This window comes from Anarhichas minor, unplaced genomic scaffold (genome assembly GCF_050575085.1).
Source record: "Anarhichas minor isolate MPS153535 unplaced genomic scaffold, ASM5057508v1 ptg000025l, whole genome shotgun sequence".
Lineage (NCBI taxonomy): Eukaryota > Metazoa > Chordata > Actinopteri > Perciformes > Anarhichadidae > Anarhichas > Anarhichas minor.
The window spans coordinates 10,453,783-10,476,016 of NW_027466471.1; the positions used below are offsets into that span (position 1 = coordinate 10,453,783).

At 41.3% G+C, this 22,234-nt stretch overlaps 1 protein-coding gene across 5 annotated transcripts in view; it reads right to left on the reverse strand.

The window, feature by feature from the left end:
* Positions 1 to 22,041, reverse strand: part of vps13a (vacuolar protein sorting 13 homolog A) — a 34,787-nt gene extending 12,746 nt beyond the window's left edge. For 2 of the 5 annotated variants that reach the window (XM_076099425.1, XM_076099424.1), the window contains exons 1-51: positions 21,863 to 22,039; positions 21,214 to 21,257; positions 21,062 to 21,104; positions 20,878 to 20,973; positions 20,295 to 20,396; positions 19,496 to 19,605; positions 19,256 to 19,315; positions 19,036 to 19,095; positions 18,729 to 18,809; positions 18,364 to 18,421; positions 17,528 to 17,655; positions 17,203 to 17,309; positions 16,901 to 17,072; positions 15,898 to 15,960; positions 15,172 to 15,304; positions 14,937 to 15,031; positions 14,099 to 14,241; positions 13,720 to 13,921; positions 13,511 to 13,625; positions 12,886 to 13,022; positions 12,598 to 12,730; positions 12,263 to 12,380; positions 11,971 to 12,115; positions 11,578 to 11,689; positions 11,265 to 11,422; positions 10,963 to 11,119; positions 10,724 to 10,803; positions 10,554 to 10,613; positions 10,074 to 10,272; positions 9,838 to 9,954; positions 9,583 to 9,686; positions 9,139 to 9,306; positions 7,975 to 8,282; positions 7,690 to 7,837; positions 7,268 to 7,439; positions 6,923 to 7,047; positions 6,646 to 6,815; positions 5,908 to 6,164; positions 5,451 to 5,635; positions 5,193 to 5,336; positions 4,118 to 4,327; positions 3,850 to 3,993; positions 3,426 to 3,527; positions 3,185 to 3,337; positions 2,842 to 3,100; positions 2,225 to 2,385; positions 1,913 to 2,016; positions 1,441 to 1,753; positions 1,130 to 1,266; positions 623 to 917; positions 91 to 195 (exon numbers count right to left, since the gene is read on the reverse strand). In XM_076099425.1, the coding sequence (XP_075955540.1) occupies positions 91 to 195; positions 623 to 917; positions 1,130 to 1,266; positions 1,441 to 1,753; positions 1,913 to 2,016; positions 2,225 to 2,385; positions 2,842 to 3,100; positions 3,185 to 3,337; positions 3,426 to 3,527; positions 3,850 to 3,993; positions 4,118 to 4,327; positions 5,193 to 5,336; positions 5,451 to 5,635; positions 5,908 to 6,164; positions 6,646 to 6,815; positions 6,923 to 7,047; positions 7,268 to 7,439; positions 7,690 to 7,837; positions 7,975 to 8,282; positions 9,139 to 9,306; positions 9,583 to 9,686; positions 9,838 to 9,954; positions 10,074 to 10,272; positions 10,554 to 10,613; positions 10,724 to 10,803; positions 10,963 to 11,119; positions 11,265 to 11,422; positions 11,578 to 11,689; positions 11,971 to 12,115; positions 12,263 to 12,380; positions 12,598 to 12,730; positions 12,886 to 13,022; positions 13,511 to 13,625; positions 13,720 to 13,921; positions 14,099 to 14,241; positions 14,937 to 15,031; positions 15,172 to 15,304; positions 15,898 to 15,960; positions 16,901 to 17,072; positions 17,203 to 17,309; positions 17,528 to 17,655; positions 18,364 to 18,421; positions 18,729 to 18,809; positions 19,036 to 19,095; positions 19,256 to 19,315; positions 19,496 to 19,605; positions 20,295 to 20,396; positions 20,878 to 20,973; positions 21,062 to 21,104; positions 21,214 to 21,257; positions 21,863 to 21,962 (7,092 nt within the window). In that variant the 5' untranslated portion in view covers positions 21,963 to 22,039. Of the gene's footprint in view, positions 1 to 90; positions 196 to 622; positions 918 to 1,129; positions 1,267 to 1,440; positions 1,754 to 1,912; positions 2,017 to 2,224; positions 2,386 to 2,841; positions 3,101 to 3,184; positions 3,338 to 3,425; positions 3,528 to 3,849; positions 3,994 to 4,117; positions 4,328 to 5,192; positions 5,337 to 5,450; positions 5,636 to 5,907; positions 6,165 to 6,645; positions 6,816 to 6,922; positions 7,048 to 7,267; positions 7,440 to 7,689; positions 7,838 to 7,974; positions 8,283 to 9,138; positions 9,307 to 9,582; positions 9,687 to 9,837; positions 9,955 to 10,073; positions 10,273 to 10,553; positions 10,614 to 10,723; positions 10,804 to 10,962; positions 11,120 to 11,264; positions 11,423 to 11,577; positions 11,690 to 11,970; positions 12,116 to 12,262; positions 12,381 to 12,597; positions 12,731 to 12,885; positions 13,023 to 13,510; positions 13,626 to 13,719; positions 13,922 to 14,098; positions 14,242 to 14,936; positions 15,032 to 15,171; positions 15,305 to 15,897; positions 15,961 to 16,900; positions 17,073 to 17,202; positions 17,310 to 17,527; positions 17,656 to 18,363; positions 18,422 to 18,728; positions 18,810 to 19,035; positions 19,096 to 19,255; positions 19,316 to 19,495; positions 19,606 to 20,294; positions 20,397 to 20,877; positions 20,974 to 21,061; positions 21,105 to 21,213; positions 21,258 to 21,862 lie in introns of all 5 variants that reach the window. The other 3 variants (XM_076099426.1, XM_076099428.1, XM_076099429.1) reach the window with 3 other exon arrangements.
* Between the last annotated feature and the right edge of the window lie 193 nt (positions 22,042 to 22,234).

Sequence of the window (22,234 nt, forward strand, 5' to 3'; positions counted from 1 at the left end):
AATAACCAAACCTGCCTACTTTACATACTAAAGTCATCTAAAATCATACACATGCATGTGTGAATATCAGCCAAAGAAGCAAAATCTCACCAAGTAATCTCTATATCGGCCTTTGCATTTGACATCTCCGTAGCTACCAACTGTATCCAGGGAGAAATCATCAGAGAGTTCACTTTCTGAGATCATAAGACGGACCTGAGCGATGAAAAGAAAGGCATCAAACTCATATACACGAAGAAATGACAGCCAGAGGTCATGGATCGGCTCAATGTTCCTTAGAATGAAAGGTTGTCCATGGCTAACTTACTTAGTTTCCTAGTTTAATGATAGTGATAGCATTTATTTAGCTAACTCATTAAATGCTTTAATTGAAAACAAAAAATGTCTCCAGTTTCCCTTTGATGTTCCTCTCCAGTGACGCTTTAAATGCAGAGGAATTTCTTTCACACTTATGTTAAGACAAATGTATATTTGTGAATGTTATTGTAATGTCGGAGATATGGAGGTATCATTTCTCAATTCTCACCATAAAGCTGCATAATTATTAATGAACTAAATAAAAAGAATCCAGATAAAACATCAAATCAACTCTCTTCTTCTAATTAATTTGAAACCCTCTCACCTTATTGTTTTTCAGGAAGTAACGAGGCTTGAAGGAGAAGAGCAGAGGCATGTCGTAGTCCAGGGCGTGTTTACGGTGGATATCATCAGCCTTGTACTGCAGCAACCTGCCCGTCTTGTTCACCATCCAATATGGTGAGTGGATGGCAACCACCGTTTGCCCCAGGTCATATTTGACATGCACGGCTATATCCAACTCGGCCCTCTTGCTCTCCGTGTCTTCACCGTCGTCTTCGTCACTCTCTCGCAGCGACTGGAACACTATGAAGGTGATCTCTTCCTTGTCACTGTGAAAACTGTATGACAGGATAACTTGTTTATTTCAAGCAGAATGTTATTGCAGAATGCGTTATTTTAGATTTACCTTTTATATAATAAAGATGTTTAATAAATATACATCTCTTCCTCTGGCACAATGGACAAATATACTCACAAAGTGTAGACATCAAGAACACAATGACAACGGGAAAGCAAAACATCAAAACAATGAATCAAACGGAAGTCAAACCTGTACTCAGCAGACCAGTCCTGAGCCAAGTAGTTCAGTAGGCAGAGATCGAGTCGTGATTGGTCGATGACTGCAGTGTGAAGCTGGGCTGAGTGTCCTGCGTCCAAAGTGGCCTCAGGGGCAGAGACTCCGCTGTCCTGTTGAGCAGCAGGCAGAGAGGGACATCGAGTTCAAAAGCAAGATAATTGGCCAATAAAGCACAGCATCAAATAAGATCAATTGTGTAAAAATAAAAATAAAAAATGGACTGTACAGGTGGGGAAATGTCCAGGTTTGGTCCTTTTCAGTGGTGACAACCAGATACATCGTACCTTCAGTTGGTAAGAGATGGGGTAAGGCAGCAGGTTGCGTAGCAGGATGGAAGGCCACAGGTGAAGCACAAAGGGAACATCAAAGTTCTCCCCAACACCTCCGGTGTGTTTGAATGTCACATCATCTCTTAATGGCACCATGTTGACCATCAGTACACCACCCTGATCTCCACGTCGACGGCAGGTCTGCTGGAGGCGTGTCTCAGGCTGCTCGTTGCTGAATTCTTCATAGCTGAAACCCTCCGAGCACTCAAACTGCTCACCCTGGTCGTCAGTATCGTCCTCCGTTACCGGCTGGAGGCTCAGTTCAGACCTGAGGGGGGCAGCAGAGACCACGTGTGTGTGAAGGAGTGTGTACTATGTGCCTCTCTTAGTCATGCTCTCCCTTTGCGATCTTGTGCAGAGAGAAAATGAGACAAAACAAAAGAGACTTTATGAATCTGTGCAGGATTGTTCATGTGTTTTCCCTCACCTATACGAGTCCAGAGGCACACAGAACTCTTCAGTAGGGAGAGCTGTACCCAGACATGTTGATCCTTCCAAAACTTTGAATGGGATTGAGAAATGATTGATGATCTGCAGGACATGAGAGAAAAAAATTAAAACATTTTTGAGTGATCTGCAAGACACTTGATATACAGTTATTGCAATACATATTTAATTAGCTTAAATGATGAAGTTCCCTAAAGACTGTACCTTGAAGGGAAAGTGTACTTTTGTCATGAAATATTTTAAAATAAAGGATAAAAATGACTAAACTTGTACAACAGGATAAGTGTAGTACCTGGAAAGGGGAGCGGATCTTGATGTACTTGCTGCCCTCCACGGAGTAAATCTGACAGACCAGGAAACGAGTTACTCCCGAGTCATTGTGCATTACATTGTACATTCCTCCGCCCACCTTGATCAGGGGGATCACACCGGCTGAGGCGTGGCCCATCGGAGCTGGAGAGAGCAGAGGAAGTAAGAGCAGTTCATTTAACCTGAAAGTATTATATTTTGACATTTTTCTGGGATAGTTTTTTGATAATATAGTTTGATGCAAAAATAAATACAGGAGAGGGAGAGGGGATTGATGACGACACTTGTCAGAGACGATAATCACCAGTTTATTTCTTCTATAAATACACACAAAATCAATTAGGTCATAATTTAAAAATAAAATCACCGTTTATCGTTTACATTTTGTACTTTAACTTAATTGATAGGTTAAGTTGACTGCCCAGTTTTAACATTGTTTGTGTCAGTGTTTCCTAGATCTAAAGACAGATAAACACAAAGTGTAGGCTTTGTGTAAAACTAAACCCTGTTGGCAGTAATGTGTATTAGTGATATTGCAACAACTAACGATTCATTTTTGCACATGTGCACATACATAATGGTGTATACAGGTCAACTTACTAGGCTCTATGTAGTAGTCCTTTCCACTCAAGGAGATCATGGCTGAGAACTGGTCGGAGTCTGCTTTGGTGGAATAGTCCATCCCGACGGTTACTCCGTCCTGCAGCGTCACACTGCCGTTGGTGCTCTGCTGGCCGATGGGACAAAACATCTCACTGTGGCGGACGGACACTGGCAGGCCGAGGCGGTTTTTCACTATAAACGGAGCTTCATCCTTCTGGAAAGAGTCCGCTGTCTGTTTGGCAGCCTCTGCAAACGCCTGGGGAGAGGCAGGAACAGGAACATTATAGATGACCACCTGTTCTTAGACTTCCTGTTAAAATGTTTACAGCTCTTCTCTTACCGTGCCCAGGTTACTAAGCATGGCCAGGCCACACTTGGAGAGGGTGATGTTGAGCTGGTCATTACTGCTGATGACGATGACCGTCTTATAGTCTGGGACATGGTAATCCACTTCATCTGACAAACCTGTGTAAATCACTGACTTCTTCTTCATCTGATTATAGGATAGAGAAAAGTTATATGCATGCATGTCTGAGTATATACAGTATGAATACAGTATGTGTGTTTATTTATATCAGTACCTTCAGTTCCAGTCTCCATGATCGAAAGCCATCTCTTGTCTCATCTTCCAAGGGCTCCAGCAGCGGTTCCCACACTCCCATCATCTCATTGTAATAGTGAACCTAAAAGTAAAACGCAATACAAAACACAAGAAAATCTCAGTAACCTCTCCGAGCACATGAGCACCATAGCAAGTGGTAATATGTTTGAGGTATTGTGTTAGATTACCATCAATAGGTCTATGTAAAGCATAAAGAATAGATAATCTTAAAGGGTATTGTGCATTCCTCATATTTGAGTGGACCAAACAATATCAAAAGCAAAGAAAACTGCAAAAGTCAAAGATAGTTCTAGGGCAATTTTACAGTGACATGTTAATGTAAGAATTAGAATAAGGTCCGAGGATCAAGTTGAGGAAATAAATACAGTGCGTATGTGCTATACCTCCAGGTTCAGCTCGCTGTGTAAGTTAATGAGTGTGGACCAGTTTTTGACATCTCCATGGAAGGAGGACTTGGCCAGAAGCATGGGGATAGTGCGGTGTCCCACTCCAGCCTCCAGAGTCAGACAGACAGATTTGATGGTCACCTGCAGGGATGGACAGCCAATGAAATGACACAAAATGCTCTTATACATCAAACCTGTAGTCTGTGTATCGACTGAAATACTGCAAAACAGATCATAGGTTTGTAGTATAAACATGGCCACATACCTGTAATGACTCTCCCTGTGGTATCAGTGGGGGCTGTGACTCTGGGTCTTCATCCCCCTCCTCTTCTAGGAACCAAAGTTTGAGCTCCTTCCAGCCCCGTTTCTCCCACAGGTCCACGGGAACAGGACTATCCAGCTCCTCAGGGGTCTCCGCTGTGGGAGTCAGTGCAGACTGGATGGTCATCACCGTGTTGATGATTATTGGAGATACCTAGGCAGAGAGTCAGGTCGCAGAGACAACTGTTTTATACCAAGTTCACAGTTCATAGTTAAATTTTAAAGTTTCTAATTATACACAATAGTAAACTTTCATTGCTTTAAAATTTTGCATTCACTTGATGCTATAATTTCCATTGACGGCGGCTGATACACATCTATATGACAGAAGCTGACATGCGTTGCCTAGCTGTCACAATTATTAGAAAACATGCCCCTCTGATAAGCTCTATGCTTCTCATAAAACAATACTGACCAGTGAGAGAACTCCTACATGAAGGGTGTCATGATCATCGTTTTCTGTATATGTAAGATGGTGTACCCAGAAATACTGACTATTGCTCTTTTAATTGAATAGATGCATACAAAGCAGTACATTAAAAAAAAGAGTTGATCTCCCATTTAAGGAAAGGATCAATTCACTGCATGGACATTAACACAGACATGAGCTGAGAAGGAATCGTGACAAGGAAACGTTTGGCTCATTTATCCTCTGTGTGGGTTTCTCCTCACGACTAACTGTAGGGGGCAGAGTATCTAAAGCATGGTTTCAGCATTGTTTCTGTCCATTCACGATGTTAGAAAATCAGATGTGCAGAAACGGGGGAAAAAAACAACGCAAAGGAGCGTGTCTGATGGTGTGACGTCACTTGCGGATGCATCAAGTATAAATCAAGCTTTACACTACAGTTTAAAAGGTAAAACAGGCCATTAGTTGCTAATAGCAAGGCATTTATTATCATCGACGTCTAGATGGAACAACTTAATCCCTGGAGAAACATTTGTATTGGAAGAAAATGCCTTTCATAGATGAAATTCCTGGATTCAGATTGTGTAACGATGATTAAACAAAAAACTACCTTCAATGTGAGAGCGTTGATGGAGACCTCCATAGCCTGAGGGGAGGTTGGGGACTGAGTGCTCTGGAAGAACACCTGACACGGCTGCAGCACTGTGGTCACATTTTTTTCCCTCTTCTCTCTTAAGAAGGGACAGGCCACTACCTACAATAACAGCAACAATTCAAAGAAACTTGTTTAATTTTTGCATGCAAGACATCTTTTTCACTATTTAAACAATCTGTTTTTTCAGGGTGGCATTGCAATGACGATACAAACCTTGAGGTCCTTGATAACAGCAGTCATCTGTGATCCCTCTGCACCACTTTTCATCACTAGTTCACACTGCGTGGTCATCACCAGGGCCGGGGCGTCAGCACGCGTCAAGTCAGCCACAAACACAATCTCCGGGTTACGCACCAGAACATTCATCTCCGTCTTTGACACCACAGCTGGAGCTACAGCTGACCGCGGCAGAGAGTCAGAGGAAAACATCAGTTCAGGTCGTAAGGCAACAGGGTACAAATAACGTCAGATTAATTCCATTCTTTATAACTTACAGTTAGTATATGACTCATTATGGTACCACACACACAAAATACATGATCCAAAAGAGAAACGGTCATAATTTGTTCCACATGCCCTCCTCCCCCTGGCTGTGTCTGATTAAGAGAACTTGCAGATGGTTTTATTTTGCTGAATCAAAAATCCCTTTAAATTGATATGGTTAACTCACTGGACTCTTTAGATGTGGTAGAGGAGTTAATGTTCCTTTTCTCTCCCGCTCCACTGCTGCTCTTGGTTGGAGTTTTTTGATCAAAACCCTGCTGGGTGGCCTTGAGAAAGATATCTGCCACCGTGAGAAGGAACTCCATGCTGGCACACAGGTACACATCCTGCACCACGGTGTCCAAAGTGGTGCCATCACGGCCCTGACGGTAGTTCACCTCCACCATCATGTTCTGTTCTGCACCAGGACGCATTGCAATCATCCTGGAGAAGACGAAGGAAAGGGGTTAAAGTAATTATTACTGGATGGATGTGGAGGAGTGGACAGAGTGAGAATATAAATGATGGTCAGACACAAAGAAGTACATAAAAGAAGGACTGAGAGAGTAAAGAATGAGTAGTGATTACAATATTATCTCCAGCAGAGGAGCAGATAAATAAAACATTAAATGTAATTTGCCCTACATGCTATTTTTAGGCATGAAAATGACGTGTTAGTTTTCTACATCTACCAGTCTGTCAGTAAGATCACACTCACACTATATGACAGAAGTGTTATAAAGCATCTGAGGACAGACAACAAGAATATGTCATCATTAAGCTCGGGTATATTGTAATGGAAGAAAGCATACTGTACACTTTTGGTGTGTAAAATTTGAATTAAACAAATATTTGATGTCAGCTTGAGTTGTGTATATATACTGATAAACATGTGCATGAGAGTGTGTGTGCGCGTCCCGAGTACCTCGGGGTGACCATCTGGATTCTGGTTCTCTTGTCGTCTAGAAGGCAGGCCGCCAGTCGGACTGAGGCCTTCATGGAGCTGTCGGAGAACATGTGGACGGAGGTGGAGATGGTGCCCAGAGTAAACTCTGCCAACTTCAGCTGCTCATCGTGGGAATCCAACAGCTGGATCTAGATAATGACATACACACCGTGTTAGACTGCGTTTTGTAGAATGATGACAGACAGGTTTCATTTCACACATCATTTGTGTCTGTGTGCGTGTGTATATGCATTACCTCACTCCCATTAGGGCTGTACAAGACGAGTGTCATTGAGTCAAACTTGAAGTCTACTTTGAGAGTGTTCTTCAACTTGCTGCTTTTGTGGGGCTCCACAACAGCAGCCGTCACTACCGTGTTACCTACAAAGTTACACAGCACAAACCACGTTAGAAAGGTTCATTAGTTCTTGGTTAAAATTGATTTCATAAGCTTTCTAGGATTTGGTCCTTGTCCTAGAATGCCTGTAGATGCCTCTCTTTCACTTATCAAGCTCTAAGCTAGTCAATTTTAAGATTGTGCCTTATTTTTAGAACTACTTTACACACATGAACATCAACACGCATAACCACAACGCCTTACTGCTGGCTGGTCCAGTGGTTCCAGATCCCTGGGACTCTTTGTTAGACACAGAGTCAGAGGAACGGTCAGTGGTGGGTGGAGGAGCTGGAGGGGGAAGAGCATCAGAACTCTCCGACAGGTTCTCACTAAGAGTCCTCAGGACCACCGTCATGTCATCCTGGCTGAGGATCAGCTGTTGTGAGCAGAAAGAGGATTTGATAATAAGATGCTAGGGAAAACATTTTTTGATTAAGATCTTGGAATCAGATATTAAAAAAAAAAAAAAAAAAAAGTCATAAAACAGTATATCCTAATCTATAGGCCTGTTCATTATTAATCCAATTTTCAAAATGCACAAATAAAAATCTACGTAGTCTATAAGAAACACTACATTTGCTGTAAACTAGTAATTCCTTCCCATGCAACCATACAGCACTACTTACACTCATGGGCTTAAGATGAGCAGTGATCTCTATGTCAGGTATGCTGTGGTACCAGTTGGACGAAAGATTTCTTTGGATTTCCAAATCCAGGCAGACTGGCATCAACAGCTGGGTCTCTCCCTGAAAACCTTCATCTACGTATGTGGTCCTGGAAAAAGCAACAACACACAAGTAATGAGAGAAGTTATCCCGAGAATATGATATTTCTTTTACTGCTCTGCAAAAAAATCTTCTTTCAGCAAATAGTCATTTAATCATAATTTATTCAGATGACTGGTCTCTGACCTGTACATCCTGAGGTCAGTCAGTCTCACAATCATTTGATCCACAACAGGCGGGATCTTTGCATCACTTTTAAAGGGCTGCTTGGCAAAGCGGTTCTTGACAGACAGCAGACCAAGGTCAGCTACAATGACATTCGAGGAAGAGGAGGACTGGGGCAGGAAGATGATGGGTGCTTTGAAGTCGACGTTCAGAGCGATCCGAGTGCTCCGCTCGGCCAGCTCCTTCACACCTGATGCTGCCTTTCCTGCAGCTTGGACTGTCACCTCAGCCAGGGCCTCTTTAGCCTCCTGGAAGTTATTGATGAAAGCCTGGGAGGATAAAAAGGGGATGGACAATAAAAGAATGTGGGAGAGAAATTAAAAGAAGTTTGGGTTGGAATGCAGAAATAATTGGGTACAAGGAAAAATTAGCATACAGTATTATATGCATCATTAGTTTTAAGTGAGTTAGAAAGTTGTTATTGCATAATTATCTTACAAAAGAAATCTTGAGACTCATATTAATGAAATAATTATCCTGGCAAATACATAAATCTGAAAGTGGGGTCCTACCATCGGTATCCCACACATATTAACTGATTGGGACAAGACCAACTGTTCAAAGTCTTGGATTGTTTGCCCAACCCCGTGCCCCTTGATCGCCATCTTTGGTGCGTCTCCTGTTGAAGGTAGGTTTACCAAATACCAGGCTGACTTTGTCATATTTGCATCGTATATTGTTACATTGGAAGGGTGCTAACCCTCCTGGCACAACTTCTTGGTTAAAAGATTGAATGACTTTCCTCCACATAGAAAGAAAATTAAGCACACAGTCAGAAGATCTGTTAAAAGGTTTCACAGAACTTGGGACCCCTTACTCTCCTATATTAACTCCCCAACGAAGTATTTGTTTTGTTTTGCTTCATCTGTCAAGCAAGGAAGTGTATTCTCCTCCTGGGACGTGTGGGAGGGTGGGAAAGAGGGCGGATTATTCTGGGATGATGAGTGCATTTTGTGCCGTCTGTTTCTATGGTTGTTTATGAGTTGAAACCGTTAAAAAATGTCAGAAAAATGACAGACTTCTTATTCACAGTTAGTATCTGTACTGTCTGTATCAAGTCTGTTGCATAAACACATTTATATATTAAAAAAGGCTTGAATTGTTCCAGGGATATGTGATACTTACCAGCATGGAGGAGACAAACTTGTTGAGGAAGATGACCTGGATGCATCCCACAGTCAGCGTGACAGAGGTGTCAACTTTAGACATGTCCAGATAGGCATCTCCCTCTGTTGCGTCTGTATAGTTTACCATGTGGAAATCAAACACTTCCTTATCTGCGATAGACACAGCCTAAGAAATAAATGAGACAAGGAGAATTAAAGAGCTATTGGGAAACACAAATTATTATTCTTATTATCCTGAGTGACTTGTGCTCGGTGCTCAACATTTATGAATGCCAGAAACAAGTCGTTAAAAGCACAGGAAGTGACAAAGTATACATGTAGACTTAAATACATAGAATTTAATTATTATAGAACAAAAAGACAAGTTAAGAGCACATTAAGTTCATTGATAGATTAGCATAGAGCATTCACATTTTGAAGAAAGACCACTTGCTGATTGTACCTTCTTGTAAAGCGCATCTTTGTCACAGTCTAGGATCACAATGTTCTTCAGGTTTGCCAGAACCTCCATCTCCTTTTTCCTCATCAGAACCTCAGAAACCAGACCTGGATGGTTGAGAAAGAGAGAGAAAGCATTTATTTTGCATTTCCCCATTAATGGCATACTTTCATGCAATGCATGCATGGAGGACCAAATCAGAAATGTTGCATTACAAGACAAATTGAGCAAGAGATGTCACTCACAACCCTTACATACCTTCGATACGAATCTCTGAGATCCTGGTTTTCTGTCCTCGAATAAAAACCTTCAGACAGCGGAGATCAGCTCTGATATGCAGATTTACCATATTGGCAAACTTTGAACTCTTTGTGCCTATGAGAAAAAAGTGCAGAGAAAGAAAAGGTGAGTAATGCAAGACGACCACAGGCGAATGATGGCTTTGCAATGTAAGGTTGAATGAAACTCTGAAAGGGTTTAGTAGAACAGATTACTTTTTTTCCTGGTTACAGTAGCTTCCTCCTTCTTCTCCCCCTCCCTCTCTGCTTCGGCCTCCTCCTCCTCCAGGATGGTGGGCAGCTCTTCCTGCCCTCCCTCCTTCTTAGTGGATGGAGGAAGGAGGTTGTTGAGGAAGTTCATGGTGTTAAGTAGAGCCTCCGTGTGGAGATGGACATCCAGGGAGGAGACGGCCACCTGATGGGGAATGCATTGTCAAAAACTAAAATATTAGTGGAAAAGAACAATAATATGGCATCTTTGCTTTTTGTTTTGCATCAAGTACCATTGTTTTTGTTCTTATACTGGCTTGTATTTACGCTGTCTTGGAAATACAAAAATTTAAAATGTACTTTGCTTTATCTTCCAGCAGCGAATAGTTGATAGGGAAACCTGCTACAAATGTATTCCAATACAGCGGATATAATAATATAGAAGCATCTACATTTGAATTACTAGTGAATTCACATTTTCCTCACCTTAATGAATTGCTCTGTATTGTTGTGTTGAGACTTGAACTCCGGGCCATTCTTATCAGCCTAGAAAAGACATACAATCCTCAATCAGAAAGCCATTTACCACCATTTGCAAAATAATCATTCAGGATACTGACAGATCTGAAAGTTTCAACATATACTATCACACATACTTTAATATACTCCAGGGTAAGAAGGTCCACTTCCGTGTTGTCTAGAGTGGTGATCAGCTGAACCTGCTTCTCTTCGGAATCTATACGAGGTTGAGATAAATAAAACATGACTGCTGTCGATACTCGTCTGACTTTCTTTTCACAAATGCTTATTAGAATGTTTGTAATCACTAAATGTTAGTAAAATTGAGTTATGAATAATGTCTCAAGAACTGCGAGTCCTGCAAGCATCTACTGACCCATGTATTCAGGGCACTTGAGGCAGATCTCCTTTAGGTAGGTGTAAGATGTCATGTCAAAGGTGCGTAGGTTCAGTTCAGTGCCCAGAGCTTCTATGTCCAAGTGGAGCACTGTGACCTCCTGATCCCCGGACAGACGACACAACTGAACAGAAAACTAGATGAACGAAGAGGACATAGAGAAAGAGAACATACAGAGGGACAAAGGGAAAAACGGATTACAATAATGGAAAGACAGTTCGAGAAATGAAACGGCATCACAGACTCGGCTTGTCCCCTATTTCAACAAGACCTCTCTGTACCTCGCTGATTTCAAACTTCATGGTGAATTCTGTCATGTTCTTCTGAGTTTCTGACTCTTTTCTTTTGTAGCTCAGCGGCATGGGATTATCTGGGAAGAATGACGCATGATCGCCAATGGGAGAGCTGGGAGCATCGTAGAACAAGTCTTCCGCTGACCCTAAGAGGTGACAGAAATACACACGATGACCCATCTGTTATACTGTCGTGTTACAGCGTGTTACAAGGTATACAGCGTGATGATTATGCATGTGTGGCTGTGCGATGGGTGCAGAGAGAGGAGGATATGGCTAGAGAATGTGCAGCGAATCTTACCCAATGAGGTGACGCTGATGGTCTCACATGACTCAAACATGAGAGAGGCGCGCTGGTCAGCTAAGTTCAGAGGTCTTCTGGGAGTGAGCTGTGGGGTGAAGGACTGCTTCGGCTGAGGAGGAAACAACACCAAAACATGAGATTTATCAGCAAGAAAAGTTAAATCTGTTATAATTAAAGTACATTGTACTCATCAATTGATAAATTGATTTATTTCTCCATTCTCTAATCTCTACTAAGAACAACAACAACAACAACAACAACAGCAAACTGTAGAAGAAACTGCAGGAAAAATATTCTCGCTGGATTTTGGTTATTTAGTTTTATTTCCTCTCGGTCATTTATCCGATCCAAACAAAATGTGAACATTATGAACCATCCTGCTGGTCTTACCTTTGTAGTGGAGGATGAAGCACCGCCGTGTGCAGCAGGTCTGCTCTCAGGCAGCGGGATACTTTCTACCAGCTGCTGAACATTTCGGAATTTCACATCAGAAATACGGAGAGAGAGCAGGGGGAGCTGTCCGGACATCTTATACCTGGAAGACATGTGCAAAAATGGGAACACAATAGACACACACCCAAACATATGACCTTTAACTTTAGTGTGCATCGCATCTTACATCCTGACAACATGGAATACTAAATAACAAGATGTATGGGGTTAAAAAAGACAACAAACTTACTTTGCCATGCGGGAGTCTTTGATGACCATCGCTCTGCTGAAAACCATTTTTAGATCTACTGGCTCTAGAATGTGGAGCGGTGACTGTCTTTGCTTACGGGCCATTTTCCAGTCGCCATCTATCACACAAAGTAAATGTTTTACATTTACTTTTATTCCACACACACGAAGACACAAAAAAACATCTTAAAAGCTTTGAGAAAATATATTTTCGATATCTATGTATTATTTCAAAGACAAAGTATCGCTGATAAGGCTACAAGACTTACCCAGTTTTCTCTCTATAAATGATGTTGTACTGTATAATGTATTGCAGTATCTAAAAAGTGTGTGTACCTGGCTTGCTATAAAGAAACTGCAGGCTGCTAAGCTGTATGTCAAAGCTGTCGTATGCTCTGGACATGATGTCCTCAATGTTACTGGAGTAAGCTGACAGCTGAGGCAGGTGCTTCTTGCTTTGACTGGACATCTGAAAAGACAACAAAATTAAAATGTTAAAACTTTGTAACTCTAAAGCCTTCAAATCAAGCCTTTGGACAACAGCTCAAAAGGCTCATTTACTTATACTACATGGCCTAAAGTAGGATTTTGACACAATTTGTGTCAAGATTTGTACTCTCTGACCTTAAAATGCCCAAGGTCCAACAGCAGGATGTTCTGAGTGCCGTCGAAAAATCCAGTCTGAGGAATGATGACATAGGAGGCCATCAGGTTCACCTTCAGATCGAGGACCTTCTGCGTTTCGATCACATACATTAAACCTATAAAAAAAAGTAATTTACTCATCAATCGCAGCCAAAACACACAAACAAAACAATAGATCAGCTTTGTTATCTAATACAGAAGACCTTAATGATGTGAGGATTCCTATTATCTAATTAATGATGATGATAGAAAAGAAAGCTTGATAAAGTTCAGCATCATGTTTGTAATAAGCAAATTATGATCATAGATCTATCATAAGCACCGATTTAGTTATTGGATGAATTTAGTTCATGAATTACATGTCCGGAATTACATGAGCTGCAGTGAATAATGCCATCGTAAGAGACAAAATGAGCTTCAAACTTCAGCAAACAATCTCAGGGAACAATCAGTCTCGAGAACATAAACAGGAAGACCACAATCCAACTGAATCAGTGGCTCAGGCATGCAGGCTGTGAAACATTTGCCCACCAGAGGGTTGGGACCAGGACTGGAATTAACCCCCGATATACAGCAAATGGTTGTAAATGTATGTGCAACTGACCGGTGGCTGTGCGGTCTCTGAACTGCTCCAGTTTCATGAGGGTTGCGTTGGTGAGCTCATCCAGCTGCAGGTCGTCAGGAGGCAGGAAGAACGCTGACATGCTGTTCACCGTTATCTACAGGGACACACGAACAGAGAATCCATTTGATATGTAACCCCCCCACCCTTCATGTTTTATTCATGGTCATACACCGACGGACACCACTTACAGCATCATAGATGATTTCCAAGGGCTGTGATTCCACATGAAGGCGTTGGTTAGCGCTCTCATCCAGCGGGTTGGTCTCAAACAGGATGCAGAGCAGCGGGGTCCCGGCTCCCGTGGCTGCCTTCCTTGATGACAGCAGGGTTGGTGCAGGCCGCTCACTGGCCAGGCCGGTGACTTCAAACAGACTAAGCTCAGCTGTGACTCTGATAAAAAGAGGAAGAGACTAAATGTCAGTGACACCCATGCCAGGATCCTAAATATGAGCTGTACTGTAAGTATTGGGGTTCAAAAGACCAAAAGTAAAACCACAAACTGCTTCTACTGGTCATTATAGTGGGTTATTTAAAAAAAGATTGCAAAAACAAATAGTTATGACGAACTTGATGGCTTGTGCTCCCGGTCTCTGTGTGAGTGTGGACTTGAGCTCTCCCACAGTCAGCCTGATGATCTCATTCTTGTCTTTGTTGTCTTTGATGGCCACAGTCAGCCTCTCCATGTGGAAATTGACCTTCATGTCCTCAAACTATAACGAAATGACAACATAGTACATAATCACAGTATCTGATACAGTATTTGCATTTTGTTTTTGGTAATATTGTGTAAAAGGAATATTTCCACCCCAAAATGACCATTTGTCTTGCAATTACTCTCCCCGTGTTACCTTAAATTCTTGCAGAAAATAGAAATCTCTTTTTCTCGCATGTCAAAACATCGGTTTACAAATTCTCACACTACTTGTGCGGTATAATTCAAGTGTCATTTATCCTGTTTTATTCTCACTACTTTTCCAAACACATGCGTCTTAGTTAAAACCTTACTATTTAAAACACTTCTGCATTAACTGTCTCAGCCTTGTGCAGGCGCAGTACAGGTCTGTGCGAGTCCGGACGGGTAAGAAATGTTTTAAATAGAAAGGTTTCAGTGAAAATGTACGTGTTTGGGAAGTAGCGAGTATACAACTGGATAAAAGAGACTCGGATTATACTACATGTGTGAGAGTCTGTAAATGGATGTTTTGATATAGTTTTGTTGTTGTTAAGCGCAGCCGGCATTTACTTCAGTTCATTAAGAATTTCCTTTGTTTTAGTTCAAGTTTTCAAGGTGAATTCAAGGCGACGTGGGGTGAGTAAGTGATCTACAAATGATCTTTTTGGAGGTGAAGTATTCCTTTAAGCGGGATGGAGAGCCTAAAGCAAGAGTTGTTGACAGGTGACTCACAGTCTTTGGCAGGTTGGGATTAGCAGCTGTGTCACTGTATCCGATGGCAGTGTAGAGTTTGGCTTTCTCAGCGGTGGTTAACAGGTCATCAAAGCCTGAAACAGAGTGACAGGGCAAGAGGGAATAGAAAGAATGTGAGCATTAGCTAACACCATCAACTATTTCGCTTTGGTTCCATTAGCCACATGTGCATATTATCTTTTATTCACATGTCTTGCGGTTTTCTACATCCTACCTCCAGTCTTGACCTCTTTTGTTTCTGCATCAGCCTCTCCTCCCCAACTCCACATCCAGCCCAACCAGCCCTGTGACTCCTCCTCCTCCATCTTAAGCCCTGGACGGTAAATGCGTAGGCCTGCCTTGCTTGCCTGGGGAAGTTTAAAAAAAAAAAAACAGTTTTCTCTATTCAGTTTGTGTCAATACATAGATAAATCAAGGAAGCACATATTCTCTGCATTATGCGTCATGTGAAATTAATCCAAACAAAATATTATTTTGTTGGCCACCAATATGTTTTATTTTTAAATTGTAAGAGAAATACTCTATTGTAAAATTGCTAGTCATAGCAAAGTGCTGTGCAGGAAATTATGTAACAATTTCTTACCAGCTGTCAAGTTAAAGGACTAGACCGCTGCAGCTCAACCACTAGATGCAACTGCTGATAACGGATACCACTGTCTGTAATATGTGGTATATTGATGGAAACATACAGTGCATTTCTGAAAAGGAATTGTACTCTGTATCATTTCTTTTTCTATTTCTTCTTAAATTCATTAGCATGAATGGAATGAATAAGTATTAAATAGTTTTTTAAGTAGCATACTTGAGACATGAGGATTAAAAGGACATTTGAACACAGAATGAGTTACATAGCTACAGTGCTGCAGTGACCACGGTTTACGCTGGAGATAACAGTACAAAGTGAAGATGCCCGCCATACAGTAGGTGAGACAGAGCTTACCTCCACCTCAGCCTGCTGTCTGGCCAATGTGATGTTAAAAATATCCAAGGTCTTCTCAGGCTCCTGAGAATAGACACCAGACAAGCTGATTAGAGCTTTCAGCAGATTCTTGCTATGCAGGAATGCATCAGTTACTAAATGTCCATTACTAATCACAGGAAAGGAAAAGATGATGCTTCCAGAACAGAGAAGTGGCAGAGGAAAAGACATTTAGATTTAATGTTGTATTTCTTCTGAGGCACTTCAATCAATCCCTTTATAGGCACTGGATACGTGGGCAATTATGGCTGGAGTAAAGCATCACTGAAAGGATATTGAGAAGGTAATATCTTTGTAATTAACTACTTGCATATTATATTACATTCACATTTCCTATAGGCAATGAATTGTGGCCTCTGTAGTTAAGTACTGTGGGTATTTGCCAGTGTACAATCGAGCAGCATCAGCAGGTCTGCTTTAGTGAGGCAAAAGTTACACAAAAAAGGACCGGAACTATCAAATCACAATTATATTGCGGACAGATTGGCTGAGATGTTAAATAAAAAAGTAAGGAATACTTTTAACCTTCCTACCCTTCCTTAACTACACTCAAATCCTCAAATAGACCGTAATGGCATGGCAGATACAGGATCTGTCAAAGCATTTGTGAACAAATCAAAAATATGTAAAACATAATGGATGTGTGGGTGAGGCATTACCAACAGAATTAAAAATAATGTTGGTATATGAAAGCAATGTAACCATTTTATCTATTTGAACAAATTTCCCCTTGCGGGATTATTAAAGTATCTATCTATCTATTTTAAATCAATGCATCGTAATACAGGAGAGGAAGTCAGATGAGGAGACATTTGTTCTAATATTTAAAGACCTAAATTTATCAAGAACCTGGCGACATTCTCCTAATATCATAGGAAGCTCGTCAGTGGTTCAAATATTAGGATCTTAAGAGATAAACGGGGACACTACACATCTCCGTCCTCTCGGTTCCGCCCTGTCCCACCTCTAGTGCCTTGAGCAGCTCCTCGCTGGGTTTCTTGTTGGTGATTTTGGTCTTGTAGAGCTCTCGGTAATATTTCACCGTCTGCCGGTGACTGCGAATGTGCTGCCATGACCACATGTGGAGACGAGGCTTCACATCCACTTCCAGGATGCCTGTGATCACGTACCTCCACCTGCAAGGCATGAACACAGAAGCATACAGTCAAACCCACACTCTGAAATATTAAGGATAAACACATGCAAGGTTGGTAAAATATCAAACATCATAGCAATTCTTAATCAAATTACAAAGTGTTTTCTGACCAAATGCGGGCATTCTTGTTAACGTGGACCATGGGTCTGTACTTCCTGTACGGCAGATTCCGAGACATCATATCCACTGAGCCCAGCAGCTCCAGGATGCTAATGTACTGGAAAGAGAGGAAGTAAGCAATTACTCACTGGCAAAGAGGACTGGCAGGAGTGCAGTTAAGATCGCTGAACAACCGCTTTAACTATTTCCTTTTCAATTTTCGATTAAATTCTCCCACCGTGGTTGTCTTTTACTTCTCTGTTTCTTTTCCTCCATCTTCCCAAAAACAACTTTGTTTCCACCGGTAAATAAACAAGTTTATAAAACAACACCTACCTGGGGTCTGTTGAGTTCAAAGGCCACCTCACTGAGATTGACCATAAGGTCCACTTTGGGTGAAGAGAAGTCCACATCCGACTTGGGATTCATCCGCAGTTTAGCGCCGGCTGAGATGGGACGAAAAACTGTGGACCGGCAACAAGGAATGGATCATTTAAAGCTAGGGTTGGTAAATTTCTTCAAAAACATTTTTTGTTATATTTGTTGAAATTCTCATTGCATCCAGACAGCAATCAATAAATAAAATGCTCTAAAAAAAAGAAAAAGAAGAAAAGAATGTGTATCTGTGATTACCTCAGGACTGTACTGAGCTAATGAAATGATTGGACAGGTTACCTGCTGCTAGCTACTTTCATTGGTGAAGAGATGGAAAAACTGTGCTGGGTTTTTCGGTTGAACAATTTAAGAAGTTCTAGCCTACTCTCTCTCAAGACTACCAACCCTAGATTTAAAACTTTAAAATTGTTAACCTTTACAGTATGAACCTTGGGGTTGTACATGGCTTTATGTTACTTTGTATTGGTAAATATACAGTATATACACATTTCTGGGATGTGAAAATTGTGAATATATTTTGTGTAACAAGGTTAGCCCTTCAAAAATCTGTGAGCTTGTGCCTCAAAACAAAAATCTGTTAAAATGTGCTAAAAATCTGTTACAATGTGTTGTTGGTGACGGTGCACCAAGCTGTGTGATTCACACATTTCTTTTCCAGGCGCTGCACTGTCAGAGCAAAAATGTGGCTTTTTTCATCAGGCAGTCTAGACAACAAGTCCTTAAGTTATACAAAAAGTATAAAACATGTGAATTAAGGATAACAGTAAGACACTCACTGAAGTCGTGGCTGACAGAAAGGGAGTTGTGGATATCCACGCTGCTCTGGAGACATTGCTACAAAACAAACAGAGGGAGAGGGCCTTCATTTACATTTTACCCGCTTTCTTTACTCAACATTTTCTTAACCTCTGAACATATTTCATCTCTTTTTGTTACTGCTTTAACAACATGCGGGAGTAGACAATCACAACGCCACATTTAAAAACATTGTAGGCATTAGGCTTATTGGAGAAAGAGTCACTGTGGATGAGATGAATGGTTAGCAAAATATTCATTGATCTCAGAAGCATTTGCAGAAGACTTGGAAAAAAAGATAAAAGAAAAAAGCAGAATTAAATACTGTAATAATAGGGAGACTCACCAAGGCCTCATCTGGACTGTGATTGGAGAAGAGTAAAGAGTTGACATTCCAGTAGGCAAACAAGTTGTCTAGTTGAACCAACTGAGAGAAAGAAGAAAACACAAAGCAATTAGAGAAGTGCAGATGCTTACCATGATGACGTAACTTCACTAACAGTGTGCCATCAGTTCGAAAATAGAACTGGTTCCTTGAACAACGGCCGACAAATCGAACCAACTGGCTCAAATTGCCCAAAAAGCTTTCAAAAGGTAATGAAAAATGACAATGAATGTATCGGTTATAAAGTGCAGGTATGGCTGATGGTTACCTTGAAGAAGAGCCGGGAATTCTCATCCAAAAGTCTTGGATTCCATTTCTCATCACACGTCTGGAAAGATAAAACAAGCAGTGAAATATAGAGAGTTCATGAGATTACATTAAATGTATTTGTATACATATGTTATTAAATGATGTTTGAGTTTGATCTATAAATTTGCTGAATGTAACATAGAATATAATGCGACAGGAGGGACATTGCGACGCATTACCTGAAGACTGAGGTTTTTAAGTGACACTCCAAATGACAAGGGACAATTTGGATTAGTGACCTGTGGAAAACAAACAAGAGAAATCAAATAAGAGCTAGCCTGGTTAAGGTTGTATGTACTCTGCATGATCAATGCTGTCTTGGTCCCTGCGTTTTTTCAGTTTGTTTAATTTACAAACACAAAATTGAGATTATGCTGTACATACACACACCCTTGAGGTAACTCAGCCTGAATACTCACATCATCTTCATAGCGTACGTGGATGTTAGAGATCTTGACCTGCAGGTTTTTAATGACCTGAGTGACAAGCTTCTCCACAAAGGTGTCCTGCTTTTCCACATTGGGATCCTCTGTCAAACACAGACCAATATGATACACATGAGACCAGGGGCCTGTACTTCCAAGCAAGCTCAACGTACCCTGGGTATCTTTTGGTTATCTGGCTTAACTAACTCGAACAACTCGAAGAGAAAACTATAATATTAGACAAATATTAGAAGAAAAGGATTTATTTCAGACTAAAAGTAACACTGTTTCTGCAACACATTAATTCAACGGAAAACACACATTATAGTCTGATCTATCTTGCTCTAGATGGGGCATTGATATTATAAATCTTAGCACAAGTTACCATAGTGGTCTAGCCCGGTAAGGGTACAGGCCCCAGATCTGATCCTGCAGCTCTCCTAAAGCTTTACTCAAGGACTAAGTTTTGACCTCTCCCTGATAACAGGGGGGAGCAAAATTGTAAATCGTCCTTTGCATTCTTTTACATCGCTTTTAAACAAAACATTCCATCTTAAGAAGGCAACATCTTTACATTTTTTTCATCAACAGATATTAATTTGATTGTTTTTCCCTCTTCCTCGGTTCCTCAGTCTTTCAGCTTGACTAAGAATGTCTCTAAACCTCAGGTCACACACACACACACACACACACACACACACACACACACACACACACACACACACACACACACACACACACACACACACACACACACACACACACACACACACACACACACACACACACACACCTTTCTCTGCAGCCTTCAGCTTTGTCTCCTCTATCCGCTGTAGCTCCCTCTGACGAGCCTCCTGAAGCTGCTTTTCCTCCTTTACTGCATCATACTTTATACCTGGAAAGAATGGGGTCAATAAAAATGATGACTTGTGTGCACATCTCTGGACACAATAAAACATAGAGAGGGTTAAGTTGGAGTTTCCTGTTAGTCCTGACAAGTACTTTAGAGTCATGAATAAGTGAAAGACCTTCTGTGTCCGACTACCGTGCTGCACTGTGTTGTGTCTGCTAATCAAAAGGGTTACTCATTAGACTGAACTTGATATTAATGATATTTTAAATGCATGATGCGGGATTTCACTACAATAAAAGTCATTAAAATGCAAAGATGTTGTAATGTGTTTTTGAGTTTTAAATATCTAAAATGTAAACAGTGGAACCTAATCATCAACCCTGACATACAGCACGTTAATATCCTTCAGGCACTTTGTGCGTCTGCTGAAATGGTGGGAATCAACAGCATACGTGTTGTCATGATGAGTGCTTCAATCTCATAATTTTGTATGTATTTAGCTGGGCACAGATGATGATCTTACTTGCTGTTGGGACTATGAGCAGATAGACGCCATCCAGAGTCGCCTCTACTGACTGAGTGTAGAGGTTCTTCCATGGTATCTTTAGCTGCAGCTGTCCTGATGACAGAAACACAAATCTGTATCAAAGGAAAGGTGGCAAATAAGGAGAGTAGATGGCGGATAGGGAGAGTAACTACATTCTCACCTATATGACCGGCTCTCACTTTAAAAGGAATGTCGAGTTGACTCTGCAACAAAATAACAGTCAATCAATGCGACACAAATCCATCATTAATGCCAGAATGTCATGACGAGACTCATATTGCTCACTTACTGAAGCATTAATTTGCAACTTACCAAGGCATTTTCCTTTATCTCGAGATTTCTAAGAACAGCATCACCTGCGATGACACGAACATGTGTTTACTGATCGTTGCGATGTACATTTTGACAGGCCAAACAGATTAGTATTGTGTTATGAGACTCGTGGAAAAACAGTCAAATGTACAGAGGAGCTCGTTGGCCTTTGTCTATTGATTTAATTCAACATAAGTTATGTTTTATTAAAGCCACACACGTTCACGCTGTGGTTCGGCTAGTTAAGTAGCTAGTTGCTACACGTTGGTACATGGTTAGCAGTGGCTCTGAAACCGCTCTTCTAATCCTCTCACTGGTCTGGTGCCCGATAACTTGTGGCTCTGTGGCCGTGTGAAAGGGTGTAACCCCGAACTGCTCACTTATCTGAAACTCACATCATTATACTGAGCAAACAATCTTGCAGCGGGAAATAAGGCACACGTAGTCGGTCAGACATTAACAATGCTGACTGAACTATCTATGAACTCGTATTTGGCTGCACTGTGTTGCTCACACTGGACTAAATAAACTGGCACTGACAGCTGGGGGAGCCTCTCTTACGCGACTGGTGGCTAACGTCTGTTAGCGTTAGCTAGTTAGCTTGGCGAGCGACCCGATCCACTAAAATGACAAACACAAATTCAGTTACCTCCCCATATGCCGAGCTTTAGCTGTGAGCTGTCAAGGTTGACAACGTAGTCCCCTAAAAATCGGTTGAGGACATCTACCACCAAGCTTTCGAAGACCATTTTGGCGTTTCTTTCATCTACCTGTCACCATGTTTACATCCTGAGGGTTCGTTAGCCTCAACGTCAGATTAGGACGCTCTGCGGTGGGCGGGGGCTTTGACGCCATACGATTAGTTACTTCCGGGAAAATGAATCTACTCCTGCAACCAACTCTTGATGGCTAAGTAGTAGAACCGAGGCTAAGTAGATTGCGTGCTTTTTATTACATGTCGTAAAAATTATACTGGCAAAATACCATATCCACAAATTCAATTTATTTACTCAGGAATGAA